We start from the raw sequence: 23141 nt of genomic DNA on the forward strand, positions 1-23141 counted from the left end.
TATAGTGACCACCGTACCCTGCACGAGACATAGAAGTATAACCCCAGCAATCACTGTAATGTGACACTACTACACCAACATATAGTGACCACCGTACCGTGCACGAGACATAGAGGTATAACCCCAGCAATCACTGTAATGTGACACTACTACACCAACATATAGTGACCACCGTACCCTGCACGAGACATAGAAGTATAACCCCAGCAATCACTGTAATGTGACACTACTACACCAACATATAGTGACCACCGTACCCTGCACGAGACATAGAAGTATAACCCCAGCAATCACTGTAATGTGACACTACTACACCAACATATAGTGACCACCGCACCCTGCACGAGACATAGAAGTATAACCCCAGCAATTACTGTAATGTGACACTACTACACCATCATATAGTGACCACCGTACCCTGCACGAGACATAGAAGTATGACCCCAGCAATCCCTGTAAAGTGACACTACTACACCAAGATATAGTGACCACCGTACCCTGCACGAGACACAGAAGTATAACCCCAGCAATCACTGTAATGTGACACTACTACACCAACATATAGTGACCACCGCACCCTGCACGAGACATAGAAGTATAACCCCAGCAATCACTGTAATGTGACACTACTACACCAACATATAGTGACCACCGTACCCTGCACGAGACATAGAAGTATAACCCCAGCAATCACTGTAATGTGACACTACTACACCAACATATAGTGACCACCGTACCCTGCACGAGACATAGAAGTATAACCCCAGCAATCCCTGTAATGTGACACTACTACACCAACATATAGTGACCACCGCACCCTGCACGAGACATAGAAGTATAACCCCAGAAATTACTGTAATGTGACACTACTACACCAACATATAGTGACCACCGTACCCTGCACGAGACACAGAAGTATAACCCCAGCAATCACTGTAATGTGACACTACTACACCAACATATAGTGACCACCGTACCCTGCACGAGACATAGAAGTATAACCCCAGCAATCCCTGTAATGTGACACTACTACACCATCATATAGTGACCACCGTACCCTGCACGAGACATAGAAGTGTAACCCCAGCAATCACTGTAATGTGACACTACTACACCTACATATAGTGACCACCGTACCCTGCACGAGACATAGAAGTATAACCCCAGCAATCACTGTAATGTGACACTACTACACCAACATATAGTGACCACCGTACCCTGCACGAGACACAGAAGTATAACCCCAGCAATCACTGTAATGTGACACTACTACACCTACATATAGTGACCACCGCACCCTGCACGAGACACAGAAGTATAACCCCAGCAATCACTGTAATGTGACACTACTACACCTACATATAGTGATCACCGTACCCTGCACGAGACACAGAAGTATAACCCCAGCAATCACTGTAATGTGACACTACTACACCAACATATAGTGACCACCGCACCCTGCACGAGACATAGAAGTATAACCCCAGCAATCACTGTAATGTGACACTACTACACCAACATATAGTGACCACCGTACCCTGCACGAGACATAGAAGTATAACCCCAGCAATCACTGTAATGTGACACTACTACACCTACATATAGTGACCACCGTACCCTGCACGAGACACAGAAGTATAACCCCAGCAATCCCTGTAATGTGACACTACTACACCATCATATAGTGACCACCGCACCCTGCACGAGACATAGAAGTATAACCCCAGCAATCCCTGTAATGTGACACTACTACACCAACATATAGTGACCACCGTACCCTGCACGAGACACAGAAGTATAACCCCAGCAATCACTGTAATGTGACATTACTACACCAACATATAGTGACCACCGCACCCTGCACGAGACATAGAAGTATAACCCCAGCAATCACTGTAATGTGACACTACTACACCTACATATAGTGACCACCGCACCCTGCACGAGACATAGAAGTATAACCCCAGCAATCACTGTAATGTGACACTACTACACCAACATATAGTGACCACCGTACCCTGCACGAGACATAGAAGTATAACCCCAGCAATCACTGTAATGTGACACTACTACACCAAGATATAGTGACCACCGTACCCTGCACGAGACACAGAAGTATAACCCCAGCAATCACTGTAATGTGACACTACTACACCAACATATAGTGACCCCCGCACCCTGCACGAGACATAGAAGTATAACCCCAGCAATCACTGTAATGTGACACTACTACACCTACATATAGTGACCACCGTACCCTGCACGAGACATAGAAGTATAACCCCAGCAATTACTGTAATGTGACACTACTACACCAACATATAGTGACCACCGCACCCTGCACGAGACACAGAAGTATAACCCCAGCAATCACTGTAATGTGACACTACTACACCAACATATAGTGACCACCGTACCCTGCACGAGACATAGAAGTATAACCCCAGCAATCGCTGTAATGTGACACTACTATACCAACATATAGTGACCACCGTACCGTGCACGAGACATAGAAGTATAACCCCAGCAATCACTGTAATGTGACACTACTACACCATCATATAGTGACCACCGCACCCTGCACGAGACATAGAAGTATAACCCCAGCAATCCCTGTAATGTGACACTACTACACCAACATATAGTGACCACCGCACCCTGCACGAGACATAGAAGTATAACCCCAGCAATCACTGTAATGTGACACTACTACACCATCATATAGTGACCACCGCACCCTGCACGAGACATAGAAGTATAACCCCAGCAATCACAGTAATGTGACACTACTACACCAACATATAGTGACCACCGCACCCTGCACGAGACACAGAAGTATAACCCCAGCAATCCCTGTAATGTGACACTACTACACCATCATATAGTGACCACCGTACCCTGCACGAGACATAGAAGTATAATCCCAGCAATCACTGTAATGTGACACTACTACACCAACATATAGTGACCACCGCACCCTGCACGAGACATAGAAGTATAACCCCAGCAATCACTGTAATGTGACACTACTACACCAACATATAGTGACCACCGTACCCTGCACGAGACATAGAAGTATAACCCCAGCAATCACTGTAATGTGACACTACTACACCATCATATAGTGACCACCGCACCCTGCACGAGACATAGAAGTATAACCCCAGCAATCACTGTAATGTGACACTACTTTGTGTTTTAATTCCTTGCCATTTTCAAAACTCTGCTTGCTGTTGGTGAATAGGAACATTTTTTTACTATATCCAGAAGCAAAAAAAAAACAAACATGTCCTGGGCTAATACTTAATACATTTGAGGGTTTTGTTCAATTGTATACAGTCTAGGCCAGGGGTCTCAAGCACGCGGCCCGCGGGACACAGAGCCGCTAGTATCGGCTCTGCTCCAAGACTCTGGAATTCCCTGACATCGGTGTCCACATATGAACAGCGATGTCTGGGGCTTCCCCAGAGCTGGAGTCCCGTGCAGAGCGCTAGTACAGGCTCTGCTCCGGGACTCTGTGGAATTCCCTGACATCGCTGTCCATATATGGGCAGTGTGTCCATCGTCTTCCCCAGAGTGGAGTCCCGGGCAGAGCGTTCGTATCGGCTCTGCTCTGGGACTCTGGGGAAGCCTCTGACATCGCTGTCCATATATCGACAATGATGTCAGGGGCTTCCCCAGAGCAGGAGTCCCAGTGATGTCAGGAGCACAGCTGGAGTCCCAGGAAGAGCCTACTAGCGCTCTGCCCTGGACTCAAGCTCTGGGGTTGCCCCTGACATCTCTGTCCATATATGGACAGTGATGTCAGAAGCAGAGCTGGAATCCACGGTGCTAGAAGCTCTGTCCTGGACTCCAGCTCTGGACAAGCCCCTGACATTACTGCGGCAGCATCTGCGGAGGGCACTGCGGCAGCATCCGCGGAGGGCACTGCGGCAGCATCCGCGGAGGGCACTGCAGCATTATCTAGGGGTGTGTTGCATTATCCACAGAGGGCACTGCGGCAGCATCCACAGAGGGCACTGCGGCAGCATCCACAGAGGGCACTGCGGCAGCATCCACAGAGGGCACTGCGGCAGCATCCACAGAGGGCACTGCGGCAGCATCCACAGAGGGCACTGCGGCAGCATCCACAGAGGGCACTGCGGCAGCATCCACAGAGGGCACTGCGGCAGCATCCACAGAGGGCACTGCGGCAGCATCCACAGAGGGCACTGCGGCAGCATCCACAGAGGGCACTGCGGCAGCATCCAGGGGTGTGTTGCTTTATCTACAGAGGGCACTGCGGTAGCATCCACAGAGGGCACTGCGGCGGTATTATCTAGGGGTGTGTTGCATTATCCACAGAGGGCACTGCGGCAGCATCTAAAAATGGGCTGCCCAATCTTGACATGTGTGTCTGCCAAACGCTGCCAACTGAGCCGCCGGACTGCATTTAGCGACACTTAAACTGGAAAACTGGATTGTTGAAATAAACACGTGGAGAAATATCTCACGTTTTAAACCTAGCGGTATTATTATAGTAACGTAGTATTGTTATAGTAATGTAGCATTGTTATTGTAATGTAGTATTATTATTATTATAGTAATATAGTGTTATAGTAGTTCAAATAACTAATTGATTAACAATAATTTTGTGTTGTATCAAATCTGAAAGTAATGCGGCCCGTCAACTTCACATTTTTTCTATATGCGGCCCACTTACCCGGCCGAGTTTGAGACCCCTGATCTAGGCAATCTTCTTTGCTGACCTCCCCTTGTGCTTTCTTTCAGGTACATCAGGATTGGGGACAAGGAGTGTGAGTATAGTCCCAATTTCCGGCTGATTCTGCACACAAAACTTGCCAACCCTCATTACCAGCCCGAGATGCAGGCGCAGTGCACCCTCATCAACTTCACAGTCACCCGAGACGGCCTGGAAGACCAGCTGCTGGCGGCTGTCGTGAGCATGGAGAGGCCGGACCTGGAGGAGCTGAAGGTAAGGAGGACAATCCTGCGCTTATTTTCACATGGCAGTGAGATCACTTGACCTCCATGTCCGGCTCCATTGCTCAGGCAGAATGGTTAATGTGGGGTAAGACAGGCGTGAAACCCTCTGATTTGGCACGCTGTGTTATTACCTGTACATCCCTCCGGCAGAGCCGCATGATCACAAATGAGTTACAGCGGTCCAAAGCTGGAAGCCACTTCAAGACTCCACTGCATCACCCGTGAGTTGCAGTAAAATTGTGACAAAATGTTAACTCTCTTTGCTACTCTAATGTTTTTCCTACGGGGAAAAAAAAATGTTGTAACTATGTGGCAATGTGTTGTTTTTTTTTTAAACTTCAATAATTGGGTCATATAATGACCATGTCCCGACAATGTAATCCGGATGTGGCTGGGAGGCAGCATGAGCACAAAAAGCTAGAACGGGGATTAGGGGGACACATTCTAGAGATACGTGGGACCCGTATCGATCTGACCTTTGACATATCCTGTGGATATGTCATAAATGTCCTTCATGGAAAAACCCCTTTAATAAGGGGGATCACTGTCACCTTAAAGGCAGACTCTTTCTGTCTGTAAGATTTCATGGAAGAGACTGAAAGTATGAGTTTCATGTCTCACAATTACTGGTGGCTTGTTAACATGATATCCCTATATAATATGACATAATAATAGGGGCCCTCTTCTGTCTGTGACCACTACTGCTGGGTAATGCCCCCCCCCCCCGCGCCTGCTGCCAAGTTTGGCACTGGGACGCCACCTCTTAAATCTTACAGCAGTATGTGAGTAAAGCGTTCAGGCTGCAGAGTAAGGCTATGTACACACACACGTTTGCACTAGGAAAGCTCTTGGACCATTCATAGGGCCTCATTTACCCAACATACACCGGCATACTTATTTTTCACCTGTACTGAAAAGAATAGTCAACTACGCTTTTCAAGAAAGCGGGATCCCACAACACATGTGTATGCCTTTCTTTTACATCTGGAAAGGAGGACAAAAAACACGGCACCACGTGGTGCAGATCACACGGTGTACACTCAAAGCCAGGTAGGTGATATTAACTCCCATATTCCAGGTGTGCAGCACTGGTAAAAGCAATAGCTGTGTGACGGAGCTGCTGCTGGGTTCAGAAGCCAGCCCACTGGAAAGGGAACCGCTGGAGATGACAGATGAAAGAACGTAAAAAGAACCACGGTGTAGCGCTTCTTGTTTTGTATTTTTAGCTTTCTTTTACATGGGACCCTATATGGTATAGTGGCAGATTCCCTAACATATGCGCTAAGAGTAAAGCCGAAACGCAATGTGAACAGAGTACGAAAGTATTTGAAGTTCCGCATTTAAAATATTTAGATGAAGGGTTCATTCACAAGTTGCAGTTAGAACCGTATCCAAAATATGCATACAGTTTTATTTCAATTTGGGGTTTTTCAATTTGGTTTTTGTTTTATACCGAAACCGCATCAAGTCGCAGTAAAAACCGTTTCGTTTTTTCGATGCGGACACTAACCGTACATCAACTGAAACGTGTGAATGGACCCTTAATGATAAAAAGCTGCTTCAATCAGAGTGGGCCGTTTAATAAATTCAATGTGGGAGGGGGGGGGGGTTGACGATTAAACCTCGTTCCTGAGACAGTGTAGAGTAACTGTAGAACCCGGCTAATTTTATTTTGTGAGGAAAGTTTCTTATCTCCAGTAATCAGGAGCTCAGGAGGATGATAAATTATTTCTCACTTATTCCTTTATTTCAATACAAACACCTCCAGAAGGACGCGGCTGCAATCAGCCCAGGAAGATGTTCCGATTAAGACTCCCGCCGCATCGGAGAGAGACGCTCCTCTCAACGCTTGATTTTTATCGGATTTCTTTGTTCTTCTTCTGCTCTGAAGTAAAGTTTTTAGGAAGCCGAGATGTATGACTGGAATCATGCCGTGTTATATGTGCAGACGCCGTCATACCTGCTGGGACATTTGTTAGATCGGACATGTAGCATTTCCTGCATTAAAGTGGGCAGCTCCAGTGTGCACCGTTAGAGGGTGTCAGGAGCCGAATCCCACCCCGGCTGCTGAATTTAATTAGGTGTGGCTACCCCTGTGTGTGAGCTGCTGGGTGCTGAATCTGCACCCAGAGGGAAGAGCTGTGGGTGCTAAAGGATGCTGAAAGGAAAAAGGACTCCTGTGTGAGACTCTAACTAAAGACTGGACTTTGGTGGTCATCTCTGGGTGCGAGAAACTCGTATTTCTTTGTTACAGTTTAATACCTGAAGTAAAGACTAAGGCCTTATGCACACGACAGATTTTCCAGGGCCGTGTGACGGCCTTTTTTTACGAATAGACCCCAAATGGGGCTTTTTACACGACCGATTTTTTGACGAGCCGTGAAACCGGGCTGTCCAAAAATGGGACATGCCCTATTTTCGGCCGGGAGAAGTCTATGGGAGAAGTCTATGGGGCCGGGTAATACACGGCCATCACTTGAATGTGCTCCAAGTGACAGCCGTGTCTTCTGTCGCTCGCTCTCTCCTCTTCAATGTGTGAAGTGCATGTGAGGAGGAGGGTATTTTTTTGCTCCTTGTAGAAACGGAATCCCCAATCCCTGGCCATTGCTTCGGCAACGCTATGGTTGGGGATTCCGCTCCAGGAGAAGTCCCTGACCACAGAGCCCCCCTGTAGGTAAGGCCACAGAGCCCCCCTGTAGGTAAGGCCGCAAGAGCCCCCCTGTAGGTAAGGCCGCAGGGCCCCCCCTGTAGGTCCCCCCCTGTAGGTCAGGCCGCAGGGCCCCCCCTGTAGGTCAGGCCGCAGGGCCCCCCCTGTAGGTCAGGCCGCAGGGCCCCCCCTGTAGGTCAGGCCGCAGGGCCCCCCCTGTAGGTCAGGCCACAGAGCCCCCCCTGACTCCAGTCATAACAGATTATCTTCATCCAAACTAAGGTTTTCTTTTGTTTTTGTTTTGGTTTTTTTTCCAGTCAAACCTAACTAAGCAGCAGAACGGTTTCAAGATCACTCTGAAGACACTTGAAGACAATCTGTTGTCTCGCCTTTCATCTGCCTCTGGAAATTTCCTCGGGGACATAGAACTGGTGGAGAACCTGGAAATCACTAAGAAGACAGCAGCTGAAATTGAAGAGAAAGTAAGTTATTCTTGTAAAGTTTGTTCTCTAAAACCTACAAAAGACCTGCAGCCATATACAAGGCAGTCGCTTCCATGATAATTCCCAGACGCCGTTTACTGCAGCCTGTATTCTGTCTATGGAGCAGCAGGCGGTCATATGAGATCTTTGTATCATTTCACTTTTATCCAGGTTCAAGAAGCCAAAGTGACTGAAGCGAAAATCAATGAAGCTCGGGAGCACTATCGTCTCGCCGCCGCACGCGCCTCGCTTCTCTACTTTATAATGAACGACCTCAACAAGATCCATCCCATGTACCAGTTCTCCCTAAAGGTCAGAACCTCCTCTGAATGGATGTGAATAACGTGCTGTCTCATTGTATAGCCTTCCTGTCTGACACGGCAGTACATAGAGGTCAGGGGGGGGGGCACCCAAACACACCTTCCTTGTCCTCCATAACACCCACATACTCCAGGGCTAGAGTCTTATAGGTGAGGCGGATGGCATGACCTTTGGGCTCTCCTATTTGGAAAGGTTTCCGTGTCTATGTAGAGGCAGTGTCCTTCAAAGGTTTTTTTTTTCCCTCAACCACAGGAGAAGGGATAAACCAGAGATGCTGACAGCAGGGGCTGGCTCTTTGGTATGTACCTCCCCATTCATTTACTCTGCAAATAGTAATCTTAACTAGATCGCTATGTGCAACCACATACACACACAATAACGTTACTCAAGTGTACTGACAGTGAATAGACATCACTACCAGCCAGGACGTGATGTCTATTCAGAATCCTGACACTTTGGTAACGTTTGTATGAAATTTACAGCACAGTAAGCGTAATCTCTCACTGTCATTTAAAACGAGATTACGCTTGTCTTGCTGTAAATCTCACACAAACGTTAGCGAAGTGTCAGGATTCTGAATACACATCACGTCCTGGCTGGTAGTGATGTCTATTCACTGTCAGTACACTTGAGTAACGTTATTGTGTGTGTATGTGGTTGCACATAGCGATCTAGTTAAGATTACTATGTGCTGTGTAAATGAATGGAGAGAAGTGTATGACGTGGATTGGTGACTGATTGGTCAGCGTCATACACTTCTCTCCGCAACGCCCACTTGGTCAAAAAGTAAAACACGCCCAGTTGGTCATTATGAAAGTCATTAGCATAAAGCTAAAATAGGACATAACTCCGTCAAAAATGATTGTTTTTCTAAATAAAAACCACTGCTGTAATCTACATTACAGTGCCGATCACATCATGTATAATATAGGCCACTTATAATGTGGTGACAGAGCCTCTTTATTACTAGGACCACTGTTCTCTACATTACAGCGCCAATCACACCATGTACAAGATAGGCCACTTATAATGTGGTGACAGCTTCTTTATTACTGGGACCACTGTTATTTACATTACAGCGCCGATCACATCATGTACAAGATAGGCCACTTATAATGTGGTGACAGCCTCTTTATTACTAGGACCACTGTTATCTACATTACAGCGCCGATCACATCATGTACAAGATAGGCCACTTATAATGTGGTGACAGAGCCTCTTTATTACTAGGACCACTGTTATCTACATTACAGCACCGATCACATCATGTACAAGATAGGCCACTTATAATGTGGTGACAAAGCCTCTTTAAAACTCTGAACACTTTAAAGCCTCTCTTATAGTGAATGTGCGCTTCCTACTGGCTATGACCAAACACAGCTAATCAATAAGTGATAATTGGGCTACAACGTCGTTTTGTGTCTTTTCCAGGCATTCAGCGTGGTTTTCCAGCAGGCCGTCCAGAAGGCTCCAGCAGACGAGGTCCTGAAGCAGCGCGTGACAAACCTCATCGACAGCATCACGTTCTCTGTATTCCAGTACACAACGAGGGGCCTCTTTGAGTGTGACAAGCTGACTTACACTGCACAACTCGCCTTTCAGGTAATTCCGTGATGAATTATGAAGTATGTCAGAATTAAGTATATTCCAGCAATTCCAATAATCCGGCACTGAACATATTCCGTCATCTTGTGTTTTTAGATCCTGCTGATGAGTAAAGAGATAAACGCAGCCGAGTTAGACTTTCTTCTGAGGTACCCAGCCCAGCCCGGCTTGACAAGCCCTGTGGATTTCCTATCAAACCAGTCGTGGGGTGGCATCAAGGTGAGTGTGTTACTGGCACAGGACGCCCCCTGCTTCTTCATACCCCTTCTTTAGGCACTGTGCGCACTCTTCTCAGTGTCCCTGCTCAAGGACGTTTAAACTGGGACAACATCAGTCACGCGAGCTCCCATCCCTAGGTTAGGAAGCTGTAGGCAACCTTCTATATATAACAACGTGATAGTACAGTAGTTAGCTCAACACCTTCTGTCCCAGTATTGGTCCCGATCACTCGTCTGCCAGTGCCTTGTGATATTGCACGAAAACAATGTCATAGGCTCTGAAGTTTTGACTGACGAAGAATGTGAGATTACTAAATGCGGAGTGTAAGTCTCAAAAAAAAACTTTCTCCAGGATTTGTCTATGCCCAGGACACTACTACCAACATCCTGACTGCAACCAAGGCAGCAGAATAACCGTAGGGGTTTCAATCACAACTGGGCTGATCTGAGCGGGGTCATCCCTTTCAACCATATAGAACATATGAGTGCGGAGGGGTGGTGGTCATTCACCGAAGACGTAATATTCTATAGGTTCTATGCGTTAAAGGGAATGTGTCGCAAATTAAACCTTTTTTTTTAAGTGTCGTTACGTATTTCTATTATATTTTTTTACGTTTTTTGCTGTATTTTTTTTTTCTTCCATATGGTGGAAAGTATTAAAAATCTAATAATAATTTGACATGTTTTCCTATGTTGGCCACCAGGGGGGAGCGCTTCCCAGAATTACAGCAAGGTGAATAAGGCAAAGCAACCTGACTCACAGCTGCTGTAAATGTGGGAGGGAATCTCACCCCCCCCCCCCTCCTACAAGCCAGGAAAAGGTGTCTTCCAATTGCTAAGCAGTGTCCGGCAGCCATTTTGGGTGTGTTATAGGACACACCAAAAGGCTATGGGTATGTTCACACGCTTACTAAACAAAGGGAAAACAGCTCTTGATTTTCAGCCATTTTTTAATCAAACTCGCGTTTTTTAACGGCCATTTTTGGAGCTTTTTTCTATAAAGTCAAAGAAAAACGGCTAAAAAAACGTCCCAATGTGCACTTTATTTTGGTGGGCGTCTTTTTACGTACCGTTTTTGGAAAACGACCACGTAAAAAGCGCCCTGTCGGAACAGAACGCCGTATTTCCCATTGAAACCAATGGGCAGATGCTTGTAGGCGTTCTGCTTCCGATTATTCAGCTGTAAACATTGTGCGTGGCCTTACCCTTAGGGCTTATTCAGACGAACGGGATATACGTCCGTGCAACGTGCGTGATTTTCACGCGCGTTGCACGGACCTATATTAGTCTATTGGGCTGGTCAGACCGTTGCGTGATTTTTACGCAGCGTTAGTCCGATGCGTAAAAATCACGACATGTCCGTTCTTGGAGCGTTTTTCGCGCATCACGCGCCCATTGAAGTCAATGGGTGCGTGAAAACCACGCATGTCGCACGGAAGCACTAACGTGCGAACAGCGTGATTCGCGCAACAGCAGTGAAAAGGATGAATGAAAACAGAAAATCACGCAGCCGCACATCATACTGGGCTGACACACGGAGCGGTTGTGTGCAAAAAGCACACGCTCGTGTAAATGAGCCCTTAGAATGATGAAAGTGAAGTGAATGTCTTTTCAGTTGACCGGTTCCCACGCTGTGTATTTGATAAGTTTTTATATTTGCACATTTTACGTGCAAAAAAACACATTAAAAAAACGCTTGATTACACTTCATTTTGCGTGTTTGGGGGGATTTGTGTGTGTGTGTGGGGGGGGGGGTGCTCGCCGCTGATTCTTCAAAACAGCTGATAAGCGGCTATGAAGTATCAGCGGCGCCCGTGCACACTCCGCTCTACCACACACACACACGGGAAAAGTCTTAAAGGGGTCGTCCAGGAAAACATGGCGCCGCACCTGTCCTCAGGTCGTGTGTGGTATTACAGCTCTGTCCTATTCACTTCAATGGAGGTGAACTGCAATACCAGACACAACCTGAGGACAGGTGCGGCGCTGTGTCTCCAATAAGGACCCCCCTTCTGTCCTGAGATGACACGACGGGGGAGGCGGGTGTCAGAGCCACCCACCGCCATCACTGCAGACAGAACCATACAACTGCGGCATGAGGGCAGGGCTTGTCCTGAGTGCACTGTCTCTTGTTATGGACAGATTTATAGTCACGTGAACCCCGTCTGATGAACCGGTAACCTAGGTCCGATCACATGACAGAGGGGGATCACCAAAAACCCTGTGCACCCTCAGCCCGTCCATCCAGCCCTTTCCTGGTTATATCTGCGTCTGGGAAAGCTGGGTGACCACAATTACCCCTCATACTGGAGTGTTTGGGAATGTGACTAATGAACCTCTCACACTCCAGTAGGAGGGGTAATGGTGGTCACCCAGCTTTCCCAGACCCCTGAATGGTAAATCTCTCTAGTTGTGCTGAGACTGTTTGGGGATGTGACTAATGAACCTCTCAGTCTCAGCACAACTAGAGAGATTTACCGTTCAGGGCTTTCCCAGTACAGTTGCATCAGGTGTCCTTCATACAGGAGGGGGGTGTCCCGTTAGGGGTGGGGGGGCCTGTCGGGGGTCATGAGAGCGGGGGTCTGTGAGATAGAGAGTGGGACATGCAGAGACACAGACCTTACCTGCAGTGCAGCTGGTCTTTAGTATGGCGCCTGCTCTCTCCCTGCAAACAGCTGCTCTGCTGTGTGACTGACCTGCGTCTGCGCAGGACAGAGCCATAGAGCAAAGTCAATGGAACGACTCCCGTTCATTGACTCCTATGCCCTGTAGCTGCCGTATTCCATCTCTGTATGTGTCGTTAATCGACGACACATACGGAGATGAAAAACAAAATGGCAGCCCCCATAGTGAAGTAAAAGTTAGAAAAAAGTAAAACACAAACACACAAATAAATAAAATTTATTTTAATAACATACTAAAAGCAATATTATATAAAAAAACATTTTTCCGCGACACCCGTGCTTTAATAGTGGCACAATCAGAAGCTCTGCTTGACGTCATTGTGCCCTAGTGTAAAAGCTCCACCTGGGCCCACTAGAAAAGCTGATTGACAACGATTATGGCAGTCACCCAGCTCTCCCAGAGACTGTACGAGGGAAGTAAACCTGTTATATCTGCTTCTGGAAAAGCTGGGTGACAATCTGCCGAGTGATATTTCTGTAAAAGAAAAGAACACAAAGCCTTAGATTTACCTTGGATTATTTTTAAAGGGAAAATGCAGTTGGACATAAAACAAAAAAAAACCTTATGTAAATACAGTTCAGCCAAGTGATTTGACCACCGGGGGGCACTGTATTGTGGTGTGTCCTATTTTTACCTTGGCAGAGTAAACCACGCAACTGGCCTTAGGCGCGTTCAGGGAGTGTTCTATGTTTTGCAGATGGCTGATGAAATAACCATCTCTGTGTTTTACAGTAAAGGGTTAAATAAATATACGACACTCCGCACCCCATCGCCAGTCAGTCCATATGACCCCCGACTCCTGGCATGCCTAGTAAACAGGGCGCCGGTGTTCTGGAGATGCCCACTCTCCCGTCTCTTGTCTGCCCTCCAAGAGTTATTGTGCATGAAGTAGATCCAGCGCCGGCTCACAGCTGCAGCGCTCGTTTCAAACTCGTCTTTAGAATTGCCTTTGGCAAGAGACTCTGATAAAAGCCCGTCCGTCCTCTGTGGCTGCAAAGTTTAATTATTCTGAGCAGAACGTAACGTTTTCACTCTAATGGTCTCCACAAACACAAAGCCTCCCCTCAGCCGACCGCACGCTCGCATAACCAGGACGTCGTTCTCTTGTAATATTTTTCTCCGCTGTTTTTGATCTATCTAGGTTTACTACATAGGTATCCGGTGCTGGAGGATAACCGCTAACGGCTGCCATTACATGGCTCATAGCAGTTGTCGGCCATATTCCTTGTTACACATACTTACATTACCCATGCTTCCGCCCTGTCTTTGTGTTCGTCTTCACTGTAGTTCTGGCATTCTATTTATGTATCAAGAAGTCGGGATGATTTGAGCTATAGGTATTGATTAGTTAGGGATGAGCTGCTAGGTAAGACAAGGTGTGAATGCAGATACAGAGGATGACAGCGATTTTATATCATTGACTGCAGTCTATTCCCTCATACATCTGCTGTTCATAGTCACTGGTGTACAGTTCATCTTACCTAGACCTTGGCTGACAGTGACATCTTCTCCTTTCATTACATAATTCTCTTCTCCTTCAAAGGCCCTTTCATCTATGGACGAGTTCCGGAATCTGGATCGAGACATAGAAGGATCAGCCAAGCGCTGGAAGAAGTTTGTAGAGTCAGAATGTCCAGAGAAGGAAAAATTCCCACAAGAATGGAAGAATAAGACCTCACTGCAAAGACTATGCATGATGAGGGCGTTGCGCCCCGACCGGATGACTTACGCTGTCAGGTGAGGACCACTGCCAGTAGACTGCCATAACGCCCCCTGAGCTGTCAGCGGGAAGATGTCACTGTGACTGCCAATAGACTATGCTATAGCGCCCCCTGAGCTGTGAGCGGGAAGATGTCGCTGTGACTGCCAGTAGACTATGCTATAGCGCCCCCTGAGCTGTGAGCGGGAAGATGTCGCTGTGACTGCCAGTAGACTATGCTATAGCGCCCCCTGAGCTGTGAGCGGGAAGATGTCGCTGTGACTGCCAGTAGACTATGCTATAGCGCCCCCTGAGCTGTGAGCGGGAAGATGTCGCTGTGACTGCCAGTAGACTATGCTATAGCGCCCCCTGAGCTGTGAGCGGGAAGATGTCGCTGTGACTGCCAGTAGACTATGCTATAGCGCCCCCTGAGCTGTGAGCGGGAAGATGTCGCTGTGACTGCCAGTAGACTATGCTATAGCGCCCCCTGAGCTGTGAGCGGGAAGATGTCGCTGTGACTGCCAGTAGACTATGCTATAGCGCCCCCTGAGCTGTGAGCGGGAAGATGTCGCTGTGACTGCCAGTAGACTATGCTCTACCGCCCCCCTGGGCTGTGAGCGGGAAGATGTCGCTGTGACTGCCAGTAGACTATGCTCTACCGCCCCCCTGAGCTGTGAGCGGGAAGATGTCGCTGTGACTGCCAGTAGACTATGCTATAGCGCCCCCTGGGCTGTGAGCGGGAAGATGTCGCTGTGACTGCCAGTAGACTATGCTATAGCGCCCCCTGAGCTGCCAGCGGGGAGATGTCGCTGTGACTGCCAGTAGACTATGCTATAGCGCCCCCTGAGCTGTCAGCGTGGAGATGTTGCTGTGACTGCCAGTAGACTATGCTATAGCGCCCCCTGTGTTTTGAGCTGCAGCAACTCCCCGTACGTGTAAAATCCAATCTAGTCTGTGCAGAGACTCTGGCGTAGTCTGTCTGTGCAGAGACTCTGGCGTAGTCTGTCTGTGCAGAGACTCTGGCGTAGTCTGTCTGTGCAGAGACTCTGGCGTAGTCTGTCTGTGCAGAGACTCTGGCGTAGTCTGTCTGTGCAGAGACTCTGGCGTAGTCTGTCTGTGCAGAGACTCTGGCGTAGTCTGTCTGTGCAGAGACTCTGGCGTAGTCTGTCTGTGCAGAGACTCTGGCGTAGTCTGTCTGTGCAGAGACTCTGGCGTAGTCTGTCTGTGCAGAGACTCTGGCGTAGTCTGTCTGTGCAGAGACTCTGGCGTAGTCTGTCTGTGCAGAGACTCTGGCGTAGTCTGTCTGTGCAGAGACTCTGGCGTAGTCTGTCTGTGCAGAGACTCTGGCGTAGTCTGTCTGTGCAGAGACTCTGGCGTAGTCTGTCTGTGCAGAGACTCTGGCGTAGTCTGTCTGTGCAGAGACTCTGGCGTAGTCTGTCTGTGCAGAGACTCTGGCGTAGTCTGTCTGTGCAGAGACTCTGGCGTAGTCTGTCTGTGCAGAGACTCTGGCGTAGTCTGTCTGTGCAGAGACTCTGGCGTAGTCTGTCTGTGCAGAGACTCTGGCGTAGTCTGTCTGTGCAGAGACTCTGGCGTAGTCTGTCTGTGCAGAGACTCTGGCGTAGTCTGTCTGTGCAGAGACTCTGGCGTAGTCTGTCTGTGCAGAGACTCTGGCGTAGTCTGTCTGTGCAGAGACTCTGGCGTAGTCTGTGCAGCAGCTGAGCGGTGGAGCCGGCTGCCTGCAGCAAAGGAAATGTTCCAAGTGTGCAGCTGACTGCTGAGGAGATTGTAATTCTACATCTAGAGGTTATTGAATAAAACTCTCCATTTCCTGAGAGGCGTCCCGGGCACAGCTGTACATAAAGCACGGCTGCTCCCCCCATGCCCAGCCACAGATCTGCAGCAACTTTCCTTCACGGTTCATCTGCTGATGCTTCTGGAGTTCAGTCTTTTTGCTTTGATGACTGTGCATGACTTATCTTGTATTGATGTGGAGCTACATCATGTTTTATACTCCAGTCCTGCTGGTTTCCTGTTAGCTCTCATGCTGCCGGCCATCCTGGCCTGATGAAGACGCTAGTTCACTATTGAAACGCTTTGCCTCAATAAATGAATGCCTATTATATGCAACGCTTCTACCTGGATTTTATTTAAACTATATCAGCAGAACCTCTCCAAGGTCCAATTTTTCAACTCAAATATTGCGGATTTCTGCTGGTCCAGTGTTTGTGATCCGTTTCCCCTGTTGTGATGCGTTGTGGACGAGCGTGCTACATCCTATTACAATGGGTCCCAATGTAAGGGGATGAGCGCTCGTTACTCCGATCGCTTGTCCTCATACATTTCTCTCATGTCGGCTTACACAGGGAGACGTGCTGCCGACAACGATAATAATTTCGGCTGCTTAAATGATACAATCAGCCAATGAACGGGCATTTGCTGGTTCATCGGCCAGTCGTTGCCCTGTTTACACAGGACAATTATTGTGGACCAGCCTTTGTGAACGCTCGTTTGCCCGATAATTGGCCAGTGTAAAAGGGCCCTTAGAGTGCAGCAGAGAGCGACTACAAGAAGCTCCTCGCCCTCAGACTAGGAAGATCCTACTAACCAGATTGTCCTTTGCTGCTTGTTCTCTTCCAGGGACTTTGTGGAGGAGAAGTTGGGCAGTAAATATGTTGTGGGCAGATCGTTAGACTTTGCCACATCCTATGAGGAATCTGGGCCAAGCACTCCCATGTTCTTCATCTTATCTCCTGGAGTAGACCCTCTGAAAGACGTGGAGAAACAAGGTAACTGTTCATTTGCTGAATGTTCATTCATTGAAAGGTGCGCACACAATGATAACTGTTCTTACTACAATAGTGGATTACAAGCAATGGAACAAATCTGTATGACTGATGACTGGGGCTCCCGCTGCCAGCACCCCTGCAGCCAGCACCCCTGCAGCCAGCACCCCTGCAGCCAGCACCCCTGCAGCCAGCTGTGATTAGTCTGTGATCAGGGGAAAAGCAACATTTCCCCATATTCACAGAACGCTCGTTCACGATTAATTGCCCTGTGCAAACCGGGAGCTGAACTGGAGACGCGCTGCTAACATGATAGAAATGTATGGGGACGAGCGGTCGGAGTAACGAGCGCTCGTCCCTACACTAGGTCCTTGTGATAGGAGCGAACGAGCGTGTTTACGATCCGCGCTCGTTTACAAGCCCATGTAAGGTCACCTTTTATCTGTTTATCCTTCTCTGTCTGGCTTACACACACTGGGACAAATTGACTAGTCAGCCTCAGCTTTCTGCTCTGCTGGAGTAAGATACACGCATCTTCAGAAAATCCGTTGCATCCTTCCGTTGGCTCCATTCTCCCTCCCTCCCTATCGGACATAAAAGAAAAAATTATACTCCCCATACCGGGTACCCTCCGGCTCTGATTTCAGGCTGCGACTCATACAAGACTCTGCCACCAAGCGGCATATATACCACGCAGCACTCGACGTCTTGTACTTAGTATAAGCTGTGACATACTGAGCGGACCTACAGGGGAGAAGCTAAGAGGAACGGTCAGGTGAGTACATATTTTTTTCTTGTCCGCAGAGTGAAATCGGACAACAGCTAGCGTCGATTTTTGCTATAATTTTTCAAAGCAAATTGCGACTTTTCTACGCCAGTCATAGAAAGGTAGATAAATTCCCCCACAGATGCAAGATGCTGACCAAAATACCAAAGTGTGAATGAGGCCTTACATTGCGATCCATTGAAATGATTCTAAACATCTTATCTCATTTGTGTTAATGTGACTTCAGGCAACAACAAAAAAAATCACAAAACTGTAAGAGATTGTTGCTCCGACATGGAATTGTCTTGAGTTCAAGAAATCTGGATTCATGGTTTATATATTTCCTAATGTATGATGAGCCCAGCACTTACCCAGGTGTAGGAAACCATTTGGTGGTTTGTTGGATAAAGCGCGCATGTGGATTTGTTGAATCCGCATAAAAACAGTGATAGTGTCAGAAAACTTGAGAGGCCCCTGTCATATATCTCTCTACACAGGTGCTGAATAGGTCCCTTACTTTACAAATCACTTGTCAATAGATCTGAATAGTTGAGTCACTGTGTACATACATTACTTATCCTGAGTTATATCTTGTATTATACTCCAGAGCTGCACTCACTATTCTGCTGGTGAAGTCACTGTGTACATACATTACATTACTTATCCTGTACTGATCCTGAGTTACATCCTGTATTATACTCCAGAGCTGCACTCACCATTCTGCTGGTGGAATCACTGTGTACATACATTACATTACTTATCCTGTACTGATCCTGAGTTACATCCTGTATTATACCCCAGAGCTGCACTCACTATTCTGCTGGTGGAATCACTGTATACATACATTACTTATCCTGTACTGATCCTAGTTATATACTGTATTATACTCCAGAGCTGCACTCACTATTCTGCTGGTGGAGTCACTGTGTACATACATTACATTACTTATCCTGTACTGATCCTGAGTTACAGCCTGTATTATACTCCAGAGCTGCACTCACTATTCTGCTGGTGGAGTCACTGTGTGCATACATTACATTACTTATCCTGTACTGATCCTGAGTTATATCCTGTATTATACTCCAGAGCCGCACTCACTATTCTGCTGGTGGAGTCACTGTGTACATACATTACATTACTTATCCTGTACTGATCTTGAGTTACATCCGGTATACCCCAGAGCTGCACTCACTATTCTGCTGGTGGAGTCACTGTGTACATACATTACATTACCTATCCTGTACTGATCCTGAGTTATATCCTGTATTATACTCCAGAGCTGCACTCACTATTCTGCTGGTGGAGTCACTGTGTACATTACATTACTTATCCCGTACTGATCCTGAGTTACATCCTGTATTATACTCCAGAGCTTCACTCACTATTCTCCTGGTGGAGTCACTGTGTACATACATTACATTACTTATCCTGTACGGATCCTGAGTTACATCTTGTATTATCCTCCACCAGCAGAATAGTGAGTGCAGCTCTGGAGTATAATACAGGATATAACTCAGGATCAGTACAGGATAAGTAATGTATGTACACAGTGACTCCACCAGCAGAATAGTGACTGCAGCTCTGGAGTATAATACAGGATGTAACTCAGGATCAGTACAGGATAAGTAATGTAATGTATGTATACAGTGACTCTACCAGCAGAATAGTGAGTGCAGCTCTGGAGTATAATACAGGATATAACTCAGGATCAGTACAGGATAAGTAATGTATGTACACAGTGACTCCACCAGCAGAATAGTGAGTGCAGCTCTGGAGTATAATACAGGATGTAACTCAGGATCAGTACAGGATAAGTAATGTAATGTATGTATACAGTGACTCCACCAGCAGAATAGTGACTGCAGCTCTGGAGTATAATACAGGATGTAACTCAGGATCAGTACAGGATAAGTAATGTAATGTATGTACACAGTGACTCCACCAGCAGAATAGTGAGTGCAGCTCTGGAGTATAATACAGGATGTAACTCCGGATCAGTACAGGATAAGTAATGTAATGTATGTACACAGTGACTCCACCAGCAGAATAGTGAGTGCAGCTCTGGAGTATAATACAGGATATAACTCAGGATCAGTACAGGATAAGTAATGTAATGTATGTACACAGTGACTCCACCAGCAGAATAGTGAGTGCAGCTCTGGAGTATAATGCAGGATGTAACTCCGGATCAGTACAGGATAAGTAATGTAATGTATGTACACAGTGACTCCACCAGCAGAATAGTGAGTGCAGCTCTGGAGTATAATGCAGGATGTAACTCCGGATCAGTACAGGATAAGTAATGTAATGTAATGTATGTACACAGTGACTCCACCAGCAGAATAGTGAGTGCAGCTCTGGAGTATAATACAGGATATAACTCAGGATCAGTACAGGATAAGTAATGTAATGTATGTACACAGTGACTCCACCAGCAGAATAGTGAGTGCAGCTCTGGAGTATAATACAGGATATAACTCAGGATCAGTACAGGATAAGTAATGTAATGTATGTACACAGTGACTCCACCAGCAGAATAGTGAGTGCAGCTCTGGAGTATAATGCAGGATGTAACTCCGGATCAGTACAGGATAAGTAATGTAATGTATGTACACAGTGACTCCACCAGCAGAATAGTGAGTGCAGCTCTGGAGTATAATACAGGATATAACTCAGGATCAGTACAGGATAAGTAATGTAATGTATGTACACAGTGACTCCACCAGCAGAATAGTGAGTGCAGCTCTGGAGTATAATGCAGGATGTAACTCCGGATCAGTACAGGATAAGTAATGTAATGTATGTACACAGTGACTCCACCAGCAGAATAGTGAGTGCAGCTCTGGAGTATAATACAGGATATAACTCAGGATCAGTACAGGATAAGTAATGTAATGTATGTACACAGTGACTCCACCAGCAGAATAGTGAGTGCAGCTCTGGAGTATAATGCAGGATGTAACTCCGGATCAGTACAGGATAAGTAATGTAATGTATGTACACAGTGACTCCACCAGCAGAATAGTGAGTGCAGCTCTGGAGTATAATACAGGATATAACTCAGGATCAGTACAGGATAAGTAATGTAATGTATGTACACAGTGACTCCACCAGCAGAATAGTGAGTGCAGCTCTGGAGTATAATGCAGGATGTAACTCCGGATCAGTACAGGATAAGTAATGTAATGTATGTACACAGTGACTCCCCCAGCAGCATAGTGAGTGCAGCTCTGGAGTATAATACAGGATGTAACTCAGGATCATGATAAGTAATGTCATGTATGTACAGATTCATTCTATATGTAAACCCTGTAACTTTGAGCTCTTGCTTTCACTATTCTGATGGGAACCAACTTCTGATCTTCATATTTATTTTTTTTTTTTTTTTGCACAGGGAGAAAACTTGGTTACACATTTGACAGTCAGAATCTACATAACGTGTCTCTGGGGCAGGGACAGGAGATCGTGGCTGAAGAAGCGCTGGATCTGGCGGCCCGGGAGGGACACTGGGTTATACTGCAGGTACGGAGCTACTTTCCTGTCTATTCCTTGTTCTGAGCGCGTGAATTGTGCACTTGGTGTTGACTCTCTGACTTTCCCTCCATAACCCAATTCCATCGATAACTGTGACTGCTCTAGAAAATACCAGTCACAGCAGCCAGAGACACGGCTGTAATTATTGGGTAGTCCTAGGTTTGGCCTAGTGTCAGTTTTATGCGGCAGCTGCTCTAAGGCCAGATGTCACATTCGGCCTCCAGTATGTGGATTACACGGACGAGATCTGCGCTCGTCACTCTCCGGCCGCCTGTTCCTACTCTGAACGTCGCAGATATTGCCTGAAACCACAGTATATTCTATCCCGCACCCTATGTGGGTGTTCCTGGGATGACCTTTACTATCTTGTCATATTTTTGAGCAAGTCTTCGTCTGACCCCCCGTTCTTGTGTTTATGTAGGACGGCTCTGTCCCGAGTTCTACTTTTCTCTCTCGCCACGATTGTCACTTAGTTTACAGGTTTCACATCCATGTAACTTATCCCGAGTCGTCCTCTCCTGCCTAGTCATCAAAAATTCTATTCAGCTGTTGCTTTATCTGTACATTTCTCTTGGAAACAATATGGCCGCCCCCTCAGGTAGGTGATAAGTAATGGCGGCCACAATGTAACCTTCCCTTGTAATTTCAGACACTACATTCTGTATATTTCTAACAATCCACTTGAGCAGAGTATGATCCCTGAGGCAGAATATTTCATCCCAGAACATCCAATTGTTTTTTTAAAACCCATCTTTCTTTGAGTCGTGGATGGCAAATATGACCCTGCGCTGTCATACTTTAACTCTCTGTTTCCCAGTCATCCGGGGCTCTCCGTAGTGGAAGGCCGGACATATTTCCTATCTGATCAGCCCTCGGCCTCTATTAGTTAACATGCCACTTGAGTGGTGTTAGAGGCTGGAGGATTTTCATTTTCATACATTGTCACTTCACTGAGCTGCAGTCAAGTTGTAAATTGGGACGGAGGTTTTCGTTGATTCTGACGCCAAGTGGCCACCATTGCTGTAGGGTCGGGAGAGCCACAGGCCGGGGTAATAAAACCTCAATTACACACCCGTGATGTGTGCCATTTTTAGTTTGTGAAATAAGCGTCCTGCAGAGAAGAGAATCCGCACAGGAACTTCAGGTTTTTGTAGGCGTTATCCTTTACCAGGATCTGTCCTAGTGGAAACAGCCAGCGATTTAGCTTCATCCTGCGGTCAGACAAGAGACACCTGAACTCCCATAATGCACTGCTCTCTGGTACCAGGAAAACCAGCAGAATTCAGAACTTTAACTTGTACCGATTTTATAGAGATTGTTGTTTAAAAGTGCGGTTTACATTTAAAGGGTTTATGTTATTATTTAGGCACACTACATGTGACCGTGCGTGTCATCACGGTCAACGATTACGGGCA

General features: G+C 46.9%; 1 protein-coding gene and 1 long non-coding RNA gene across 3 annotated transcripts in view; one reads left to right on the forward strand and one right to left on the reverse strand.

Annotated features, from left to right (window-relative positions):
• Positions 1-23141, forward strand: part of DNAH9 (dynein axonemal heavy chain 9) — a 207294-nt gene that overhangs the window by 164498 nt on the left and 19655 nt on the right. For both annotated transcript variants that reach the window (XM_075846330.1, XM_075846331.1), the window contains exons 56-63: positions 4771-4975; positions 7951-8115; positions 8287-8427; positions 9868-10038; positions 10138-10260; positions 14488-14681; positions 17281-17429; positions 21587-21714. In XM_075846330.1, the coding sequence (XP_075702445.1) occupies positions 4771-4975; positions 7951-8115; positions 8287-8427; positions 9868-10038; positions 10138-10260; positions 14488-14681; positions 17281-17429; positions 21587-21714 (1276 nt within the window). The remainder of the gene's footprint in view (positions 1-4770; positions 4976-7950; positions 8116-8286; positions 8428-9867; positions 10039-10137; positions 10261-14487; positions 14682-17280; positions 17430-21586; positions 21715-23141) is intronic.
• Positions 1-23141, reverse strand: part of LOC142666333 (uncharacterized) — a 173976-nt gene that overhangs the window by 47453 nt on the left and 103382 nt on the right. The gene's annotated exons all lie outside the window — the stretch shown is intronic.

This window comes from Rhinoderma darwinii, chromosome 13 (genome assembly GCF_050947455.1).
Source record: "Rhinoderma darwinii isolate aRhiDar2 chromosome 13, aRhiDar2.hap1, whole genome shotgun sequence".
In the NCBI taxonomy this organism is placed as follows: domain Eukaryota; kingdom Metazoa; phylum Chordata; class Amphibia; order Anura; family Rhinodermatidae; genus Rhinoderma; species Rhinoderma darwinii.